General features: G+C 31.3%; 1 protein-coding gene across 3 annotated transcripts in view; it reads right to left on the bottom strand.

Annotated features, from left to right (window-relative positions):
• Positions 1–24,738, bottom strand: part of LOC142321363 (DDB1- and CUL4-associated factor 6-like) — a 143,822-nt gene that overhangs the window by 78,202 nt on the left and 40,882 nt on the right. For all 3 annotated transcript variants that reach the window (XM_075359388.1, XM_075359390.1, XM_075359389.1), the window contains exons 3-6: positions 12,456–12,573; positions 8,549–8,727; positions 7,662–7,797; positions 5,925–6,082 (exon numbers count right to left, since the gene is read on the bottom strand). In XM_075359388.1, coding sequence (XP_075215503.1) covers positions 5,925–6,082; positions 7,662–7,797; positions 8,549–8,727; positions 12,456–12,573 — 591 coding nt within the window. The remainder of the gene's footprint in view (positions 1–5,924; positions 6,083–7,661; positions 7,798–8,548; positions 8,728–12,455; positions 12,574–24,738) is intronic.

The following is a 24,738-nucleotide window of genomic DNA, read 5'->3' on the forward strand; positions in this document are numbered from 1 at the left end:
ACAGCTCTGTCTAGATACCACCCCTAGCAATATTAAATTGTCATCACTGGGTGTTTTACTATCTGTTATTATAAAATTTATCAAATGTAAAATAAATAACACAAACAACATATTTGCACTGTAATAAAGCTGTCATTCTTAACTGATAATAGTGGTATTCAATTGTCAACAGAATAAATAATTGGCATGTTAACTCAACTGCAAGAACAGCCTGTAACAGAACATTTTTTAACAGGTTATGCTTCATGAAGCATAATAGAACAGAAACACATAGTATTTGCACTATTATACACTTAGAGTCACTGTTAATCAACAACAGAATAAATATTCGGGAAGTTAAGGCATCCTAACTAAAAGAATATATACAGTAAAATTCTCCATTCTGGAAGCACTGCAGGTTGCGCTTGTTATGACTTATTTATCAGAATTTAAATAATTATAAACACAGCTTGCATGCAGTGTTTTGAATATTGCTATATGTGCTTTTGTATCAGATTTTTTAAATTAGGGTGAAATTTGATGTCTTATCTATAATTAGCTATGCACAATACTGTTTGTACAGAAGTTACTTATTCTTCTTGATAACAGATACCAATGATTAGTCGGTACTTTTTGTAGATTTGAGTGTAGGAATTTGTAAAAAAAAAAAACTGACATTAAGGAAGGAAGTAGAGAATTTTTTTTCTCATGTATGCATTCCAATCTGTTCAACTATATAAATGAAGTGTACTCATGAACAAACTCACACCAACCACTTCTGAGATGTATGATTACCGTATCACCAGTATCTACTATCTAAGAACCCATTATAAAAGCAACAAACGTTTACTAGGATTACACCTAAGAAACTTCGACTTCAATAATCAGCTATTAAACAAGTAATTTGTGACAGTACCTCTAGACCAGCCCAGTGGGTTATTTAATACTTATAAATTTATATAAGAATGCATTACAAATATATTACAAGTTTTTTCTATGTTCCTCAAACAATATTTGCTTATAAATAAAATTTTACACAACAGAAAAATAGACTTTATATTAAGAGAATATTAATCATGAAATATTTTTGTTAACAGATATCATCAATTTACATTGATATATTCCATCACAACCATCACCTCTTTCTTTTTCCTTGTCATATCAACTATTTGTTACTGTAATATTTCCCAATCTAGAGATATATTTCAGGATACTATATAGTACATATTTTAATTAAATTTTTATATGCTTTAGCATAAAATCTATTTAACGATATGTCAAACCAGGTACCACCTACTTTTTATGGATAGGAGCTGAAACCTAATATAATTAAGATCTCATGCATAGAAATATTATTACTACCGTACTACATTTAAGTTTAAACAGTGCCCTGACTAAATGCTGAAATTTTAAAATGCTATTAAATATCCCTCTTTCTTGACCTATTATGTTTAAAATTTAATGACATCAATGTCCCATTTATAAAAATACTTGACCCAAATTTCAAGATTCAATGACCAGGCAGTCTATAGATATTTACCAAAATAGATAACAAATGTATATACAAATTTATGTACATATATCCTTCCAGAAATTTCCACCATTTTTTTGGTTAGAGAGTTAAAGGAAAATTTAGAACTAGGTGCCGGATACGCGCTTCCGCGAACTTGGTAGCTAGTTTAGAGGGCAACAATGTAGGACATTCAAGATGTCCGTATGAGGCCTGTAGCAAAGGCAGAAGCAGAGTTAAAAAAAAAATCACCGATGTAAATATCTACAGGGGCATTTACATCGGTGGCATCCCAACCGAGGCCTGGCTTATTACTGTGAGGCGTAATCACTTGATGATCTATAAGACGACTCCCGTTAAAGCCCATCAGGACAAGGAATAGGGGGGGGGGGGTCACCGGAATCGTCACAAGGTGGGTGTCTTCCCTTACGGGGGTTGGGATGTCCTCAATGCTCATCATCAACCAAGCTAGTGTGACCATATTTAAATTCAGCTGCCTATCTTTTACGGTAGCAACTGATGGCACAGAGTCCCCGTAAACAGCGTCCAACTCTATTTTAATTTGCGTAGGCGTATTGCCTTCCAAATGCAAGTATTTAATCACGGCACGAGATTCAATTTTTTCCATTTTCACAAAAACATTCACAATGACTTACTCAAACGATTATCAAACAACTGAGTATCCAAAATGATTGAAATTTTAGCGAGTACCTTTCAACACATGCACAAATACATTTCCTAACTTTTGTTGACAAGTGCTATCATCTTCATGTTGAGGCTAAAAACTTTTCAGACAACCTCACATGATCACACATAAATGTATATATAAATTTCACCTACCCTATTAAGTTATTGTTTTTCACTATGTGTATGATGATATTTGTACTGATTCATAGTTTGCCTAGAATTTGTTTATAGAAATTTAATTAAATACTGAAAAAAAAATAATTCTTGCAAGTAATGATTCATCAAAGGAAAATTATTTTACTATTAATGGTATTTGATGTATGAACCACCTCCTCTTCTTCTTGTTGTTGTTAATAGTATAATTATTTATTCATTTTCATGTATTTGTAACTAATTACAATCACCTGATTTTTTTTGCGATGAGAAAAAAATTTTGAAGTGAGTAGAAAATGTCAAGCCTGACCAGGAACCAAACCCAAGACCTTCCACATGAAAGGCAAAGATGCTGGCCACTCTTTGCCGTAGAGGTTGGCAGATTCAATTTTCAAGGAGATTCATAGATAAATGAACAATCAAAGTGTGCGCTCAAGTAAAACAAGTTCATTGCATTTTTACTTTGTGTACAATGATGTAATGATTTTAATTTTTATTCTGAATCTGCTGTGAACACTATCAAATCATTTTTTGACAAAAGCTTCAGAATTCCTAAAGTGAAGTGATGCATTACCATCCAGGCGGCTTTTCAACAGACACTACAGGAGTTATATAAACTAGAGGGGTACAACCGCTTATCTTTTTTCTTTTTTTTTTTCTTTTATTGACAATCGTTAAGCATTACAATAGCCTGTCACCAAACTAAAATCGAATTATCATTAACAAAATGCACATTTTGATTACAATCTATTAACAAACACTACTATGAAAATATTCTCTACTGTTTCCATGATCCAATTTGGTGCGAGAGACAAGACATCTTGGATTCGCACAACTACGGTTGCAAAATGACAATGGCCCTGCCCATTCTTTTAATCTGATCCAGGATCTTAATTAATAGAGCACAAAATTCCTCAGAATCACCAAGCTCCTTACTTTTCAGATATGGCTCCATGTTTATACAGGGTCATTCACAGGAACCGGATGTTTTTAAAATAATCATAAAAAGTTGAATATTTACTTTAAAAAAGTTTTATTGGTAGTGAAACACTTGTTAAATCAAAGCATTTGTTACTTACTCATGAACGAAAAATTATGTCCGGCAAGTGATGTCCATTTTGGGCAATACATTGTTGTAGCCTTTCACGGTAACTGGCCTCAATTCTTTGCAGCATGTCTACATCAATCTGGGTGACGTGATGATGAATTGCGATGTTGAGATCCTCCAATGTACGCGGTTTATTGCCTTACACATGCGATTTCAGAAACCCCCACAGAAAAAAACACAACTACTCAAGTCGGGGGGCCGAGGGGGCCAAGGAATGTGGCCGAATCTGGAAACAATCCGTCCCAGAAACAAGTTACGGAGAACAGCCATCGTCGCTCTCGCTGTGTGCGCTGTAGCTCCATCCTGCTGGAATAACACATTTTGAAAATCAATTTGCCGGTTTTGTAACTCAGGGATGAAAAACGTATTCAACATCGCAATTTAACGATCAGCTGTTACAGTTACAGCAGCGTCAATTTCTTCAAAAAAATATGGTCCAATAACACCGACCTTTCTTATTGCACACCAAACAGTCACCTTTGGGCTATGAAGTGGTCTCTCGTGAAGTTGATGTGGGTTTCTTTCTGCCCTATACCGGCAATTCTGTTTGTTGACAAAGCCACAGATGAAAATGGGCTTCGTCACTCATTAACAATAACAAATTTTCATTTTCTTCAAAAATGGTAAGCATTTGTCGATAAAATTGTAATCGCTGCGTAAAATCTTGCTCGTTTAACTGCTGTGTCATGCAGCAGTTAAACGAGAGCCGTCATGGCTATCTTGTAAGGATGGAAATGCAGGTCTGTATGCAGAATTCGTCTTACCGTACTTGTGCTCATTTGAAGCGCTGCTGAATGCCGTTGAATAGAGCAGCGTGGGCTTCTGACGATGGCTTTCCTTACTCGTTCGATGTTCTCCGGAGTGCTAGCAGTTCGTCGGGGACCCGGTGGTTTTTTCTTCAATATTGAACCACTTGTTCGAAGGTTGTTTACCCATCGCAATATTGTGTTATGAGAAGGGACACTTGCATTACGATGGATATTAAACTGACGGCGGAAATCTCGCTGAACAGCAGTTACAGATTCGTCATTTCGCACAAAACTGTCATACGTGTAGAGGCGTTGGTCTAGCGTCCACGGCTCCATCTCAACGATTAAAATGTAAATGCTATGAACAAAGGAAACGTCAGACACCAGCCACATGCCCCTCCCACCATGAATGCCCGAGTACAACCCACTTCAAAAATATCCGGTTCCCGTGAATGACCCTGTACTTCCCACAAAAAAAAATCTACAACAGACTTCAAAAAACTATTTTAAGTCTGTTTTAAAGACCTTGATTCTTTCAAATTTCTTTTAGTTAGTGCTAAACTAATGGTTAATTTGTTAATGGTGCTCATTTCTAGTTGATTTTATTTCTTTAACTTAATTTACATAAAACATGATTAAACTTAAAAAAACATTCCCTGGTAATTCAATTCATTCCCTAGTATTCATTATATTGATAATAAAAAAAGCATGCAAAGAAGAATAAGTAAACCACTACCAGTGTACTTCACCTGGAATAGCGGAATTTATTTTTTTATTAAATTATTTTTTATTATTTATTTATTTATTATTTTTTTTATAAAATCATCAAATGATGTCAATATCATCATAAAATGCTATATCCTACTTCCACGATCTAAAAACTAAAATTAAGTAAGGAATTTTGGTTAAATTTTGTCAATGGTAGCAATTTTGTGCTCTTTCTCACAAAGTACTACTTAAATATATATAATGAAGTTTTTTTTATTATTTATAAACTTTTCAGTCAAAAGGTTTAAAATAAAACCTCAAACATTAAAATTGGGATCCAGTCCTTTTCTCAGACTTTCTGTCACCAAAAATATCAGCTTATTAAATCATATAAATAACTGTTATAACTTACCAAAATTATTAAAATACTATTTTCTAAAAAAAAGTTCCTTATATAGTTTTAAAACATGGACAGACACGGAACTGTATCACACTGTATTATATATCTTTAATTTATTGATACTGCATAGCTACTATTACATTATAAATGTAATAGTTTTAGCTTTGACTATTTATTGTAGTTAGAATTGAGAAAGAAAATTGATAATTGTTAGGTGCTGAGGGCTGACATCCAGAGTTTCCTATTTTTTGAAGGCTATAACATTAAATCTGGTTTAAACTAATTTATTCAAACATAATGATTATACATCTAATATGACGCATAAATATTCTGTTTATTAACAATAAAAATTTGATCTTGGAAACTAATTGCCACAGAGCTTTAAATAAATAACAATTAGTAGATTTAAATTATTCCATACAACTTCAACAAGGAAACATCTACATAAAAATTACTGTCTGCAATAAAACATACAGTTGAGCTGCCTAGGGAATTTGTCCCTGCTCCCCTACTTTCATACTGATTTAACAAAAAATTATAATAATTTTTCTCATAAAAAATTTTCAGACTGAAATAACTTACATGCTGCTAAATAAAATAAATTACTTTTAAAAAATGGGAAATACATACTATAGTACTGAACAGATAAAGATGCTCAGAAGAATAACTGACTAGAATGTCTTCACCCTCTGGTGAGAATGCGAGAGATGTTATACGATATGATTTTCCTTCTAAACCCGGTGCTACTAGTGCCAACACTGGACGGATACCACTACGATGTGAGAAACCTAATAATAACATAAATCTTAAATAAATAATACTAGTAATAAAACAAATAAACAATTAACATAAAATTTAAAACCTCAAAGACAATAAGCAGCTGAATTTACACATCTGTACTATTATATAAGATCATTGTTTTTGGCCCAGGATAATGTTAGGAACTACCAAATCCTACTTGCATCTCTTCTGGCATCCCTTATTGATAATATCCCAGTGATAATATTATGCATAAATAATGAAGTCTGACTATTGCAAAACTATCATATATTCACAATCTAGGATTTAATTCCTCAGATCCAGAAAGGCGACCACCCATAGGTTTAGTAAGGTTCCCGTGAGCAGTCCAGAACTACCTTACAACCCATTGCTACCATTACAACACAAAAAAACTGACATTTTGCAATATCTGAGTTGCATTTTTCAAAAAACATGTTTTAAAGACTGCAACTGAACTTATACAGTACTTATAAGTATATACAGTACTTATAAACAGACTATTTACTCTTTAATTAACTTTTAATTAATATTTAATCATAAAATATATTTTTGCCTTCAATAATATGTAAATCAAAAAAAGTTTAGCACAGTAGTGACGTTTTTTAGTAGTATGCACTCATCTTGTCTACTGTACTGCAAAGGACTTCAGATCAGATTTACTCTACCCCCTTAAATTAAAGCAAAAGTAAAATGATAATGATGTCAAAGAAGTTCAGGTCGCATTGACCCTTCACAATTAACATTAAAAATGGTAACAATTTTACACTCAAATTGTTATTATAAGTGTTCATTTGGAAATTATATAAAAAAAAGGAAAACCAAAGGTTGCAACCAGTAAGAATGTAATTATAATGATATTTAACCATTCTTTTTAAATACATATTTTGCTTCTTAAGTCTACATAAAACTCAACAGCATCATAACGGTGCCACAGAGTTCACATTCCTTCAGTTAGAAGATGAAATACTGTATTTTAACTCTTCCTAATCAAAAATTGCCCCTGTATCTTAAGGAAAAGAAAACAATACAATTATTTTAATGATTACAATTCCTAGCTGTCTAGAATTTTAGTCAAACTGCATCTCCCATAATTACTAAAAATTGAAATATTGCAATATTCAATCCAAACCTTTCTGCCTCTGAACAGAAAGCAAGAAACTCTATGATTAAATTTTAGATTTAATTTTTTAAGAATTCTACCTTAATAGAATAGGAAAAGTAATGCCGTAAAAAGGTTTGGGATCCTCTGAATCCCCAAGTCTCTAACTCTCTTAAATAGTAAAAACTGAAATAATATAATGTTATAGAAGCATATTTTTGCAATGCGGTTCAGCCCCCAGGGAATATAAGACAAGCTAGATGTGTTTAAGAAATTTGAGCCTCTCATTACTCAGGTACCCTAGGACTCCTAGTCCATTCATAAATAAAATCACAACTACTGTAATATTTATACCAATCTTTTTAAAAAATCATTCTACTTTCGACTTAATGGTGTCAATCACATTCAGGACACTCACCCTATTGATTAACACAAATCTTAATATATTTTTAATTAAATAAAAAACCAATTTTAAAATATCAACTTACCAGATGATTTAGTACCAAGCATCCTTCGGTCAAATAATCGTACAGTACTATCTGAGCAACCGATTGCCAACTGATGTGGAACCATATTGTTTATAGTAAGTGCTGTAACAGCTCTTTGACAAGATATCAATACATCCTGTAATAACAATATAAAATTAATATCAAATAGAAAATATTGATCCTTGTACACAGCATACGTAGTAAGAAGAGTGCCCGGGTTAGCAAGTGGACTACATTATTAATCAGAAGTTTTCCAATTTATTATTTTTATCATCTGTACATAGATATCAATTATAGTAAAAATAATGAAAAAAAAAACACAATCAAAGTCTACATTTTTAAACTTATGACTGTCAAATAATCATGATCGATAAGAAATTTTAACAATTTTCAGGAATGATTCTTCTTTACAACAAACAGAAGAAAAAATGTACAGTAATGCACATCCACCAAATAATTAATTTTCTTTGTCTGTTTGTTTTTCTTAAATAAATAAAAAATTAATCACTTTCTCTAGAAGATGCTAATCCTGGATAAGGCAGTATAAACTGTACACCCCAGAACCTGCTGATTCTACAACTTTGAACATCTTAAAATTGAAGATATGACATTATGGCAAGGGGTAGTGGTAGTCAAAGCTACATTTAATACGCCATCTCCTCTAGATCACCAAAGTTAAACAATGTCAGGTACAGTTACACCCTATGCCGTTTAATTCATAAAGAGCTAACAACCATAACAATGAATGCCACTTAAAATATTTTTTTTAGATATTCTCTGCTATCTACATTTTGTAGACGGCAATAGGCGAGGTACAATACAGATATTAACACATATAAAGTATTTTAAATCTAAATCTACTTTATAAGTCACATAGCTGTTATTACCTCTTGACAATCAGACTTATTACAACTTTCCTTTATTCTTAAATCGAAGCATCTAACTGTATAATCTTCCCCGCAACTTAGAAATGTATGGGGATCGCCAGGTATGGTAGCTACTTCATATGTTGTACCGGTATGACAATTAAACTGACAGTTGTGAGTATCTGATGGTCTAACGAGATCTTAAACAAAATAAAAACAATGAAAAAATTATTACTTCCAAATTTTTTAAGTAATACAACAGAGATAAAAATTTTAAATAATAATATGATGGAGATAAACAGTAGCAAAAATATTTTAACATAAAAAATTATAATTCATCTCCTTATATTACTGAGGACAAATATTTAACAAAAAAATCTAAAGATATAATTTTTCCCCTGGCTATAAGTTATACACCAAAGTTTATAACTTAGACTCTTCTTTATAACATAGTCTCTTCTTAAAAGTAATAGACATACTCTGTAAATGATGGAAGTACTAGAATACAATCTTTTAAAAAAATCTGAAACACTGCTACATAGTTTCCTGCACCGAAATATAATTATAAAATAAGAAATTTGCGACTAAACATGTTGATTAATTCACTTTAATTCAGAAAACACTAGTGCGTGCAAAAAAACCAAATTTAAATAATTAAAAACTATTCTGATTTATCACAGAAAAATCACAATCAGAAAACTACTCTGTTTGATCAGAGTAAACGGTTGTGTTAATTTGTGAGAACTTAGCAGCAGTATATCTTGTGGAGTTCTTTCTGTGACAATATTATTCTGAGATGGCAATTTTTAATAAATAAAACAATTTTAACAGAAAATTACTTACACATAGCGTAACACATAATACATGCATTCAAAATTCAAATGTGGGAGATAAAATCAAATAAATAATTTTCTTTTTTTTTATTATTTATAACTTTTTATTATTTTTCACCTAAACATTAGTCCTGGAAAGAATCTCTTACACAACTGTGCATTAATCTATTTATTATATATATATATATATATATATGCACACATTCAAGAGGTGGATCAAAAAATAAGTTACACCCTTGCCGTGTTCTTGAACTGAAAGGGATATATATATTAATGTCTTGTGGTGGCAGCACTGGTTGTGTTGTCTTCACACTTCCCCAGCAGCAATTCTGTATGCAGTATGTGTGTAATGTCGTCAATATGGCGTGGTTTCCTTTTGTGGGCAAAAAATTACAACTGTTGTGAAATTCATTACCAAATTGTTGAGGTATACAATAAGAATGCAATGTCATACCCCTTGATCACAAAATGGTGCCAGATGTTCAGAAACGGAAGAACAAATATGAGTGGTGAACTGTGTGCTGGGCATCCTTCAACTGCAAACATGATGGGTAACGCAGAACGCGTGAAAGAAATTATCTTGAGTAACCAATGCATTAAAATTAAAGAGATTGCAAGTGAACTTAACATCAGTTATGGCAGTGTGTTTGCGATTATTCACAATAAGCTTGGTTACTGTAAGATGTTGCACAATGGGTGCCACATCTGTTGACCGACAACTACAAACATCAACAATTTGCATCTGGTCTTTCTTTTCTTCAACTTTATTCCAGAACTGGTCCACAGGTTTTGAAACAAATCATCACTGGGGATGAGAGCTGGATGCTTCATTACACGCCTGAGAGTCAACTAGCATCACACGGAGAGACAAAAATTCGAAGCAACCAAAAAAAGTGAAAACTCCCCACATGTTCAAAAGGCTATCCTGATACTCTTTTTCGATTCTGAGCGAGTTGTTTACAGTGAATTTATGCCCTGAGGAACAACAATAAATGCCAAATCTTACTGTGAGACTTTAAAAAAACTGTGTACAGCTAAAATATCGAAGACCCAGAAGATTGAGCAATGGGGTTGTTTTTCTTCACGACAATGCTACTCCTCATTCAGCTCATGACAAACGAGTTACTGCAAAAATTCAAGTGAAAAGTGTGGTACCATCCGCCTATCCGTGACTAAGCAGCCTGCAACTACCACCTGTTTGGTCCTCTCAAGTCAGTCCTGGGAGGAGAGCATTTCACTAATGATGATGAAGAACTGAAGGAAGCAGTTCTTAGTCAGTTGAAGGAAATTGGACAAAATTTTTATGAGTGGAATTGAAAAACTTGTCACAAGGAATGAAAAGTGTTTAGAAAACAAATAAAAATATGTAGCTTTTTGTTCAATAAAAAAAAGATTGATAATATAAAAAATACATAAATTCTTCAAAAATATTATAAGTTCATAAACACAAAGTCTGTAAATAAAGTAATGAGACTGGTTCAGAAAAACTTTTTATTTACAATTCAATTATACATGAGACTCTTTCACCTTCCAAATAGTTCCTTTGGGAAGCCATGCAACGTTTCAAACAGTTTTCTCACTCTTCATAGCCGTGTTGGAACTCAGAACCAGAATATCCTTCAGGTGGCCGGTTACATTTTTTTTTGTTTTCTACTGTTCAAAATGGTGTCCTTTGAGGTGTTCTTTTAATGTTGGGAACAGGAAAAAATCACATGGACTCAAGTCACATGAATAAGGTGGTTGAGGAACTACAGGAATGTTTTTCTTTGCCAAAAACTCATTAATTGAGAATGCAGTGTGACAAGGTGCATTGTCATGATGCAGCATCCTGTTGTCTTTGACGGCTGGTCTCAACGCAGGTAACTCTTTTCCACAGTCTTTCAAGAACTTCTCGGTAAACATATTGATTTACCGTCTTTTCTGTAGGCAAAAACTCCTTATGGACAATGCCATTACTGTCAAAGAAACAAATTAACATGGTTTTGATTTCTAATTTGCTCAGTTTTGCTTTTTTGGGACTTTGTGAGTTTGAAGCATGCTACTCCTTGCTCTGGCATTTTGTTTCTTCGTTGTACTCAAATATCCAAGATTCATCACCAGTAATAACATTTTTTTTAGAAAATCAGGATCAGTTTCAATTGCCCCTAGATCATGGCACACTTCCACCCTGTTGTTTTTCCGTTCAACAGAGAGATTTTTTGGGACCAATTCTGCACACTTTTTTTTCATGTTCAATTCATTTGTTAAATTTTGATGGACTGCAGTACAGTTCGATTTCAATTGTTCTGACAGTTAATCGCTAGTTGTACCGTATCAAGTATCTAATTCAACATTATTATCAATTTTTGATGTTAACAGTCTTAGAGAATGGATCATTCGCAACTGATTTCCGACCATCTGAAAATGCTTTAAACCACCTAAAAACCTGATCTCGTAACAGAGCGTCATCTCCATAAGTCCTTTTCAATTTTGAAAAGTTTCAGTAGCATTCTCACGGAGTTTAACAAAAAAAACCTGATTGTACAACTTTGCTCATAATTAGTATAATTTATGTAACACAACAAAAACTCATTTCATGAAACGTTTGTTTACGTCTCACGTGGCAAAAATAGACTAAAATTATTAATGCCTAATATAAATCAGCTATTCATATAACCATATGTTTACTAGTAATTTTAGTGTTGCCACTTTGGCTGCCAAAAAAGACTAGTCTCATTACTTTATTTACAGACCTCACGTTCATGCGCTGTGTGTGTGTCTGTGTGTGTGTGTGTCTGTGTGTGTGTGTGTGTGTGTGTGTGTGTGTGTGTGTCTGTGTATGTCTCTCTGTGTGTGTGTGTGTGTGTGTGTCTGTCTGTGTGTGTGTGTGTGTGTGTGTGTCTGTCTGTCTGTGTGTGTGTGTGTGTGTGTGTCTGTCTCTGTGTGTGTGTGTCTGTGTGTGTGTGTGTGTGTGTGTGTGTGTGTGTGTGTGTGTGTGTGAGTGTGTGTGTGTGTGTGTGTGTGTGTGTTTAATATATATAATATTATTAATACTATTAATATAAAATATAAATTTTAGATAATTACAAAAATGTTAATATTTTAATAATACATACCAGTAAATAATATGATTCCATCACCAGAACATGATATAATATTCTTATCACCACTACAAGGTAAGAATTTGGCACTAAATATATTTGCCCTATGACTCGTTTTATAATCTGTCAGCATCTTAAACAAAAGAAAAATCATAAAATATAATTGTATTATTTTGACTATCAAAATACATTGAATACTTACTGCATAATATTAAAAAAGTGCTGTATAATAAAAAAATATACCAGATGGACTAATAGGTTATGACAAATTTGAATTATACATCATTTAAGAATCTGCAACATACTGAGGAACAAGTGCATTATGGAAAGCAATCTTTGGAGTTAGCCATGTAATCAACAAGATGAAGTGATCAGTGATTCATCTTTGCTGTGTGTAGATTTAGATTGTAAAAGTGCAAAATGCATTTTAATTGCATTTCCAGATTACTCAACATGATTTTATCACACATCAAGGACTAAAGTGAGTTCAAGAGTTAGATGCTAACAGGAATATTTTATCACGTGTTACTAAACACATCTTGGGATTCAATGATAATAGTGTGCACACTTTTTCTAGGGCATGTAATTCCAAGGTTTTGGGATAACAGTTAGCATCCAAGATCTTCTTCGGATCTATTTGCCTCCAGAAAGGCAAATATATAACGAAATGACAGATAAGTCTCATCACAGGGTTGAAGTACAAAGTATTTTACTTAAAATACTCTTTCATATTTAATTAAGTAATCATCTCAGACACAAAAAAATATAAACCAGAATTTGTTTGGGTGTTGATATGAGATTTGTTTATTAGATCTGATTAGATTTTTGTTTCCTTCAACAAAAATACATTTTTTCTACCAGAGAAGGAGCTTCCTGATCCTCTCATCAAAAACACAAGATGTTTGTCACAACAACCAAATGGTCCCATAATGCTAGATTTCAACATCAACACTGAATCTTTCCCCTCCTAAAGCTCCTTTCAACAAACCAAACATGTGGAAATCACATGGTGACAAGTCTGGACTGTATGGTGGGTGTTCAAGGTGTGTCCAATGAATTTTAGCGCAAGATTATTGTAAAGTCTGAGCTGCTATATGTAACCACACATTGTCATGTAGGATGACTTTGCAAATCACTGCCAGCATCATTTGCAGAGCAAAATTCTGATTTATATTTGAAGGACCCTCTTACATAAAACATAATTTACATAAAAAATAAACAAGATTAACAAAATTATTAGAACTGTCTCTATAACGGCAGGACTGAGTCCGCAACAGACCAATTCTTTAACTGTAATTTGACAAATAATCTGTTCAGAGATATAATTTACTGTGACCAGCATTGGCAGAGTGGTAGCATCTCAGTCTTTCATCCAGAAAGTTCTGAGTTCATATTCCAGTCAACTGGAATTTTTAATGATAGAAATTAAAGAAGTTGGATTAAGGCTTTAGCCTTATTGATGTGGAGACACTGGTTTTCAGATCTTCTGCACTAGTGGCTGTGAAATGAGTTTCTTCTATATCACACATTATCTCTACAAAGGAGTGTTCAAGTGTTTTTACTTGCACTTTTTTAATTTATAATATATGCTCTCACTACAGAAGTCAGTAATATTTTTCCTTCATATTTTCCCTCATTTTTTACTTCCTTGTACAAAGTAAAGGAAGTATTGTGATCACAAAAATTACAGTTTTCAAATTTCAACGTAAATATCCATTTTGGTCATCCCTGAATCCATTTTGACTAGTTTTGATGTAACGTCTTACGTACATATGTATGAATCTCACATAACTCAGGAACTATTAGCCATGGGAAGTTGAAATTTTGAATTTAGCAATATTGTAAATAAGGGGAAGGCGCATCAATTCAAATAAAAAAATTTATCGTTGTAAAAAAAATTTTACAATAAATAATAATTCAATCAATAAAAAATATGGAAAAATATCAGAAGTTATTAATGAAATAAAATTTTATATACTTTACATTTTAAAAAAAAGTGTATATGTAATTTAAAAGGTGTACAAGTAAGTCACGTAGTGTCTACATCAGATTTGGTTAAACATCTGATTATTCGTTTTTGTTTTCATTTTTTTGATGATTAATTTATAATAATTTTAAAAACATAGTATTAGATAAGTATAAGACACATTTATTTAAACAGTAATAAAGGGATTTACTCTATCCTAATATTTCAAGAAAGATTGTTGAATTAATTGTATAAATATTTGATGTTAATAACTAATATTTTAGCAATTGTGTATCTGTCCACTTTATTAAATAATTGGAGAATTGTATCTCACATTCAAATGAGATGAGTTTAAATGAAGTGTAGCAAAAAATGTGTATATGTAATATAATAAGCGTACAAGGAAGTCATGAGGTGTCGACATCAGATTTTTTTTATAGAAATACCAAATTACAAGTAGCTATAAAGAGATCTGATATCTGTGACGGAGACTGGTAATATGTCTATACTACACTACTGTTTTCAGTGAAGTATGAATACAGTTACTAGAAGTAAGATACAAATAATGATGTTGCAAGTTGAGAATATAAAAATTAGACTTATCTTAAATGAGAGACTTTTTTAACTCCACATTAAAAATGATTTCATTACTTAATGAACTTAATTATATATTAAAACTGTACAAATGAAAAAAGTGGATTTTAACATTAGATGCAGTTAGTTACATACAATTCATCTGGCTTTTTTTAAATTTATTACTAAATTAAAAAATTTTCAATAACCCCAAAACCACATTTCAAATAGCTCTCTTTCTACTTTTACTATTGTCCATGTTTCACTATCAGAAAGAACTATGTTCCACACAAATAATTTTTAATAGACGATCCTAATTCTTACAACCACATCTGATATTAAACTAATTTTTTTAATCAAAGCTCGCCATACTAGCGCCTGTCTGCTTTTAATCCCTACTTTACTAACGCAGCTTTTATAATTTTAATGCATAACTAACAAAATTCTCCCACACGATTCTTTAATTAATTAATAATGTGTTTATTGTAAGCTAATTAAAAATGTTTATCCTAAAATTAATAACGACAGTACTACACTTTCTCATCAAATGTTTGAGTACTAAATTTGAATAAGCTACACCAAATCTGGAGAGGAAGCTGAAAATTTTGACTAAAATCTTTATTTTTTAAATTTGGAAGTGATTTTGGGAAAAAATCACAAGACAAAATTTCCATCTTTTTTACAGCTCAAAACTCATATGATTAAACGTTAAATAAGTTCGGTCCCAATCGATGCATTATCTCTTATCCTGTCATCTCCTCATCCCTTTTGATGTGTATACCCAAAATTTTAGTAGCATCACTGTCTCACATGCAGAGCTCACTCTACCAATATTTGTCAATATACACAAATAGTGTATACTGACAAATCCTTTCTTGCACTTCTTTACAATTAATTAACTTCTTGACCAAAAAAAAAAGATCATTTTTGACACAATTACATATTTTGAAATACTTATATTTAATATTACTTATCACTAATTTTTATTATTATCATTACATTTCATTATAATATTATTAAATAGTGTGTACTATATAATAACAGCCTTTTTGAGTTAACAGTCTGTAGGCACCGTCAACAAAACACATACGCAATATATTGCATGAACAATTGGCATGAAGAAGTTATGTGACAGAGTGCCATGTTTGCTCATGCCCGGCCAAAAAACATTTTAAGCGATTGTCTCAGGCTCTTTAGGTGCAATCCAGAGGAATTTATACATTGATTTATGACAGTTGATTAGATCTGGTTTCATTACACTTCAGAGGTAAGCAGTAGTTTAAACAAGGGTTAAAAATGGTTAACCTGTTTAAAAAAAAAAAAAAGGAAAAACGACTTTTGCTTGAAAATGTTAGGAAAACTGTTTTTTTGAATGTACATAGAATAATTTTTATTGATTTTCTTAAAAAGTGTGAAATAATGAATGTTGAATATTACGTGACCCTATTGCAGCATCCCAACGATAAAATTGAGGAAAAGCAACCGCGTTTGGCAAAAAAGTGCTTTTCCATTATGACAATGCTCCATCACTTCACTCATAGCAATGGCAAAAATCAACGAATTATGATTTGAATTGCTCTAACACCCTCCATAACTGCTGATCTGACTACCAATAATTAACAATGTTTCCTAACCTGAAAAAAATGGCTTTGTGGGAGGATATTTTCGACTAATAATGAAGTTATTGCCACTGTGGATGATTATTTTAAGGAGTTGGATAAATCGACATACCAAACTGACATAAGCACTTTTGCGAAATGTTGGACTAAGTGCGTAGAACTTAACGATGTCTATGATGAAAAATAAATGAAAATGTACCCAAAAAAATATAGTTTTCTTAACTAGGCCCAGAACTTTTCACTCTACCCTCATAATTAGTGTTTTTATAATAATTTAATACAAAATTATGTCATAATTAAATATTGTATAATTAACTCTATTAATTAAGAAATAATTCCTTTAATATGATAGTCAAAATAATGATTATATTTTTATATAACCTACATGAATCACTTTTACAGAAATGTTACTTCAATGATCCACTGCTTCATTATAATTTTATAATCATTTACTCGGTATGAGCCAATACATCAAATGTCTAAAAAAAAACTAACCAAATAGTAGCTACTACTAAACACAGCTACAAGTGAAAATATCTAAAACAGATTAATGACACCTAACAAAAATAAAATAAATAAATAAATAACATACGTAAAATCCTACTTATATGTAAGTTAAAGTGGCTTTACAGCCATATCTTCTTTCTACTTTAATCGTGATTCTCTAAATTTCTTCCTCTTTATAAAAAATCCAAAAAATATTTTAAGATATATTCAGTCACATTGTAAATCTCTGCGTTACAATTATTACAGTTACTCTTTCTAATTAGTAAATAATATTTCCAGTAACTTCACGAATATGATAAAATGAAGTTTTTCTTACCGACTTACATTATACAATTTTTTAAATATGAAAATGCACTTCTCAAAGATCTGCCCAAAACTACTGTTTAGTTTCAATTTAGAAATGAAAAGATCAACTGTCAGTCCAATTCCTGTTAACTGTAGGAACTATGATGGCACCTTTTTTTTCTCTTTTTTTTTTGTTGAAGAGGTGGAGGAACGCTATTTACAGGCATCTAAGCAGCGTCAGGCTTGCTAACAGGTTCAGCAAGATGTTATCAAGCGCATATGTGTTCCTGCACACTACCAATTAAACCTCCACCTCTGGCTAACCACCTCTCCTGGAAAACACTTGGGTAGCAATACTTCATGAAGGGAGAAACACCCAAACACACACTCACCACAAAACAAAAATAAAAGTCACACGCAGACAACAAATTAAGCCAAAAGAATCAACAACCATACACGTCAACATAAAAACTGTCAACATGCCAATACACACCATGTGTGATGACCCCTGGATCAATGGTGAAAAAACTAGACTAAAGTTGTAAAAACATCATCTGAAAACACTATTTCCGCATATCTTTACTTCATCTCATCAAATCCTATCTTTACTTCTTATTTTATTTTATCTCAAAATAAGTAAACAGGAAAGAATTCATAAAATAAATACTATTATTTTTCTCCTTAATTACCAGAATCTCAACCTTATAAAGGAATTTACCATAATTAACTTCCAAAGTTGATCGCTGACAACTCACAACTACATTACCAACAAATCCTCTGTAATCTAAACAAAATATTTAGTAAAAATGTTTTTTTACAAGAAAAAGTACAGAAATCACTTCAATGTAGCTTATCAGGAGCAACATAACATTAAATGACACTTTATGGTTTTATCTAATAAATACATGTTCTCATATTCTTAGTAATGAAAATTAAATTCAATTTCAAGATTAAATTGAATTTCTACTTTACAATTAGACTGTCATAGGGGCTAATGAAATATATTACCACAAAAGAACGACGATACAAAATCTAAAGATCAATTAAATTTTTTATCATTTTTATTTAAAACAAAATGATGAAAACATCACACTGTTTTCAGTTTAAGATTACTGATATTTAAAGTAACAATTTAGTTTTATTATGAATAAAGTCAGATTTAATACTTACAGTATTGAAAATAATAATGAAGTTATTAAAAACTAAAAGAAGTAAAGTTAGATAATAATGACATTTTGGTTTCTTAAGATATGTATAAATAATAAACTCCCTGTTAAAGAAACTTTAAATATTGCTAAAAAAACTACTTTATAAAAATAAAATAAATAATTTTGTAGTAGACCAAACAATTATTAGAACTTACTATTCTTAACCACAATTATTGCACATTTAATAATGAATTTTACATATACGAAAATGGTTTTTTACTGATAGATTCTCCTTTACGTAGCATTTTATCGAAAGTATTTTTACAAAATATGGAGAAAATATGGAGGATATTATTTTATACAATATTAAACATAATCGAAACAAAATAATGAATCAGATTTGTACATGACATTTTGGTCACTTTCATAAATAAATAAATAAATTTAGAACATACAATAATACTTCATAAACTTGATCTTGATCAAAATATAACCCATACAGTTGAAACTGAACAAAACAACATTATAACTTCTTGACATAAATATAGAAAAAAATGATAATAAGAAACTAGGATTTTTTTTTGTCTTCAGTCATTTGACTGGTTTGATGCAGCTCTCCACGATATCTACCTAGTGCCAGTCATTTCATTTCGGTATACCCCCTACATCCTACATTTCTAACAATTTCTTTTACATGTTCCAAACCTTACTGCCTGCACACGTTTTCCCTTCTACCTGTCCCTTCAATATTAAAATGAGTATTCCAGGATGCCTTAATATGTGGCCTATAAGCCTGTCTCTTCTTTTAACTAAATTTTTCCAAATGCTTCTTTCTTCATCAATTTGCCGCAACACCTCTTCATTAGTCACTTTATCAACTCACCTGATTTTTAACATCCTCTTATAGCACCACATTTCAAAAGTTTCTAATCTTTTCTTCTCAGGTGGTAAATACTTTCAGATGCAGCTTATTCATCAGGCTTGTCTCTGTACTATTTATTGGCATCGATGGGACACACACTTGCTAAGCAGTGCTTCACTTCTAATGAAAATGGCTCGATGACTGGTTTGCCTCAAAAGAGCAACAGTGTTTTTGGTGTGACATTCATAAATTGTCAGAGAGATGGGAAACATGTATTAGCTAGTGATGGAAAATATTTCGAGTAAAGTATTTTTTATCATTTTCATACAATAATCGTGTATTTACTATACAAAAATTTCAGTTTCATATTTACACACCTGGTATAATTAATTGCTCTATTTACCATGTTTGTGTAAGTACTAAATTTGTGTGACCGTGGGTGATTTGAAGCTCTATATATAGTGATTTTGTTAGATGTGGGTTTCCTATATACTGAAGTTATAAGTTGATTGCTTTCATTATTAATTTCTATCTTAACAACTAGATAATTTATTTTTTTATTATTATCAAGTTCAAAGGTAAATTTCAATCCACTACAGTAGAAATTGAAGTTTTTCAAAATGATTAAATGCTCATACACGTAACTGGATTATAGACTAAAAAAATATTGTCAGCATATCTAGTCCATAATAAAATATGCACATAAGTTATCCCATAAACAACTTTACTTTCAAACTCCTGTAAATAAACTCAGATAAAATGGGTGACAAAGGAAAACCCATCAGTAGAGTGTTTTACTGGGTGTAATATTTGTCATCAAATTTAAAATAATTCCGTTTGCATATATTTCTTATAACAACATTAAAAAATAAGGGATCTTAATGATCCCTTTGTGTTAATTTATTTTTTATTATGTTAATAGTTTTTTCTACGGATATACTAGGATACATAATACAAAAATATCATATAGCTAACCATCTTAGTTTTATCACTAATTTTTAAGTCTTTTAATTTATTTACTAATTCATATCCATTTTTTATATTATATTTGTAACCTAAATTTATTTTATTTCCAAATATTTTAGCAATTACTTTAGAGACAATGTAAGAAGGAGCGGTTTTGATAAAGGTCGCATAGGTTTGTGTATTTGTGGTAGTCCATTTAATACAGGTGCACTTGGTTCGTAGAGGTACAACCAACCTTGTGTGATATATTAAATTATTTTTATAATTGAAAATGTTGCGGTATTTTATTATTAAACTTAAAGTAATTCTTAGAAATTTTTTAGTTGTCCTTTATTCCCTTGAAATCGTTCTCCAATATATATTATTCCATCAAATTTTTATATTTATCAGAATACATGATGACCGGCATATTAGTTTTGTCTGATTTCAAAATAATACTATTATTATTATTTAATTTATTTTTCCGGTGGTAAATTATCTTTTTCATACAATAAACATGTATTGTCTATACAAAAATTCCGGGTTCATATTTACAAACCTGTTAATTGTTCTTTAACATCATTAGCTCCTAGTTCTATGTAAAGATTAAAAAGTAACAGGGATACTCCCTTTTTTATTACGGCTTCTTTCTTATGTTCTTCAATTATTACTGTTGCTGTTTGGTTCCTGTAACTGTTAGCAATTGTTCTATCTTTGTATTTGAACCCTAATTCTTTTTAAATGCTTAACATTTTATTCCACTCTATGTTATCAAATGCCTTTTCTAGGTCTTTATAAATGCCAAGTGTGTTGGTTTGTTTTTCTTTAATCATCCTTCTACTATTAATCTGAGCGCTAAAACTGCTTCCCTTGTCCCTATACTTTTCCTGATACCAAATTAGTCCTCTACTAACATTTCTTTCACTCTCCACTCAATTCTGCTGTACAGAATTCTAATAAAGATTTTTGATGCATGACTAGTTAAACTAATTGTTCTATATTCTTTACATTTATCTGCTCCTGCTTTCTTTGGTACAATGACTATAACACTCTTTTTGAAGTCTGATGGAATTTCCCCTTTTTCATAAATATTACAGACCAATTTGTATAATCTATCTATTGCTTACTACCAGCACTGCATTTTAATTCTGCAGGTATTCCATCTATTCCAGGAGCCTTTCTGCCATTGACATCTTTTAATGTTCTCTTAAATTCAGATCTCATTTTTGTTTCTCCCCTTTCCTCCTCTTCAACTTCTCTTCTTTTTCTATAACACCATTTTCTAATTCATTTTCTACGTATAACTCTTCAATATATTCCACCCACCTATCAACCTTTCCTTTCGTATTATAAATCGGTGTAACATCTTTATTTAATATATTAGATTTTAATTTATGTACCACAAAATTTTCCTTAACTTTCCTGTAAGCTCTGTCTATTTTACCAATGATCACTTCTCTTTCCACTTCTGAAAACTTTTCTTTACTCTACTTTCCTTTCGCTAGTTTGCACTTCCTGTTTACAGTATTTCTTAATTATCGAATTCCTTTTACTTTCCTCATCACTAGCATTCTTATAGTTTCTACATTCATCCATCAGCTGCAATATATCCTCCGATATCTAAGGTTTTCTACCAGTTCTCTTTGTTCTGCCTAAGTTCACTTCTGCTTATTTAGGAATTTTTAGAAAACCAATATTACCTATAACAATTATTAACAATATTTTCATACATCCATTCCATCAAAAATTGATACATGTAACACCAACACTAACGGATGGAGCATTAAAATATATAAATGATAATATAATATTAAAAAACAAATTAGATTTAAATCAAATCTATCTCATCACTAGTACAAAGGAAAGATAACAGATAATTTTACTACAATATATAAATAAAAATAAAATTATATAATTTTAATAATTTAAAAATTAAAAATATAAAAATTTGGTGACAAAATTTAGGTAACCCAAAGGCAGACCAGTTTAGGATTTTAACATTCCGAATATTTGCGCAAGAGCATTTCACAAAATAAATGTTCAAAATATATTTTCATTATGTATAAACAGTTGTATTTATGCCTCTAACTAATAAAAAACCCAGAATAATTTACAAACTGAATCCACGCGAACTGCAACCAAAATCTTATAACCGTAATAAATTAATGTCATCACAAATTGATAACCATATTTTTAGCTCACTTTTAAATCTATACAGATTGCTAATAGCTCTTAGTCTTAGGAGTAAGTTATTATACATACGTGGTGCACTATATGTAAAAATTTTGTGCAATAGGTAATTTTTTGTATAAAGTTTAATATGTCTTTTATGCCAGAAGCAGAATAGGATTCCGTACAAAAACAAAGTGCATAGCACTCAGGGTACTCATTATTTTCCTATTCCTAGAGATTATAAAACTGAGTACCACGAGTGTTATGCACTTTGTTTTTGTACGGAATCCTATTCTGCTTCTGGCATAAAAAAGTTTATAAAAATATAAATACTCTAAAGGAAGTAAATTAAGATCCCTAAATAATGGAAGAGATGGTGACATACATGAAAGCCAAAATTTTAATGATATGTTTTTGTGCTGTTAATAACGATTTAATTGTAGATAAATGGGTTCCTCCCCAGCAAACAATTCCATAGGACAAAAGAGACTCAACAAATCCCAAATACAGACACCTCAGTATAACCCAGGAGCAGGCATTCCTAATCAAATAAAATTGTTTAATAATCCTCATCAATTTAATATTTATACATTTTACATGATCTCTCCATGTCAGAAAGGAGTCTAACACTAAACTTAAGTATTTCACTGTATTGACCCTTTCAATCCACAAACAGGAGCAGTCAATATTGGTATCTCTGGAGGATAGATTAATTTGTCATTATAAGAAGTCTTTTTATGCAAATTAAAGTGCATGCATTTGGCCTTTGGGCTGAGTATTAATGAAATTTTAGAAAACCACCAGCTTAGTTTTCCAAATGCTGATTAATACATTGATTAACACTGCTTATATCGGCAGCATAATAAAACAGTGCCATGTCATCTGCTTAAGCAGTTATCTTCTCCTTCAGGTAGGCATTACAGAGACCATTAACATAAATTAGAAAGAATACTGGACCCAAAACTGAAACCTGAGGATCACCACATTTTATCATTAGCGCTTCACTAGTTTCACCATCCAGTGACCACCTGTTCCCTATTATTTAGATAGTCACTAAATAATTCAAGGCACAGCCTCTCACACCCATAAAACTAAGCACGCAGTTTCATTATCTTTTCATGATTTACAGTGTCAAAAGCCTTAGTTAAGTCAATAAATAACAATGCTGTTGATAAATGTTCATCAACAGAACCATAAATATCACTTGCCAGCCATAAAAGAGCATGCTCAGTACCAAGATCCTCATGGAAACCGAACTGATTATTACTAAAACATTTATTTTTAAGAAGTTAATTAAACAAAATTTAATGCACTTTTCACAAATTTTAGAGTAAACAGATAAAAGAGAGATTGGTCTGTAATTCCCCAAGTTACCACAATCTCCTTTCTTAAAAAGCAAAACAACAGCTCTTTTCATTGCCATGGGGAATTTACCCGTGACTACAAAAAAATCACAAATAAATTGAACATCTACTATTTCAAATAAAATTTGTTTTAGAATGGAAACAGATATGCCATCACCACCAGCAGCTTTCTTGCCATCCATTTTTTTGATAACAATAAGAATTTCATCGCCAAACAGAAGAATTAGAAAGGGCAAATCCCTAAAATTATAGATTCAGAAATACTCATAATTAGCCATGCTGACGGCATTTATAGTATTTAAAGGGTTAGTAGGTAGAATCGGTTAGTCTGTAACGCTAGTAAAATAATTATAAAATTCATTAACAACAGAATGAGAATAGGAGACAGTAGGATTATCAAAAACCAGAGATTCAATACTTGCTTTAGCAGTTCTCTGCCAAGCAAAACATTAAGAACCCTCTACTGTTTACGAGTGTCACCTTTGGTGTTTTCTAATTTATTATAATAATATTTATCCTTAGCTTTACAAAAATCTGCATGTAATTTATTCCTGAACGATTTGTAATATTTGATTAAATTCTCATTATACGGCTGATTCTTAACCTTTTAATTCAGATTTCTTTTTTTAACCCTCGCAAAAAAACTATTAACCCAAAGTCTGAGAGATTTATATTGATTTTTTTTTTTAATTATTTTTTTTTTGAGATGATTTTTATATATTTATTTGGGAATAATTTTAGTATTTTTGTTTATATGGTTAAACTGTCATAAGCAGCTGACAGAAAGGCACAGATTGAAAAATAGCTTCCCTCATTTCACTCTGTACGGCAGACGACTTTAAAGACAGAAAATCAAT

Source organism: Lycorma delicatula, chromosome 3, assembly GCF_047948215.1.
Source record: "Lycorma delicatula isolate Av1 chromosome 3, ASM4794821v1, whole genome shotgun sequence".
Lineage (NCBI taxonomy): Eukaryota > Metazoa > Arthropoda > Insecta > Hemiptera > Fulgoridae > Lycorma > Lycorma delicatula.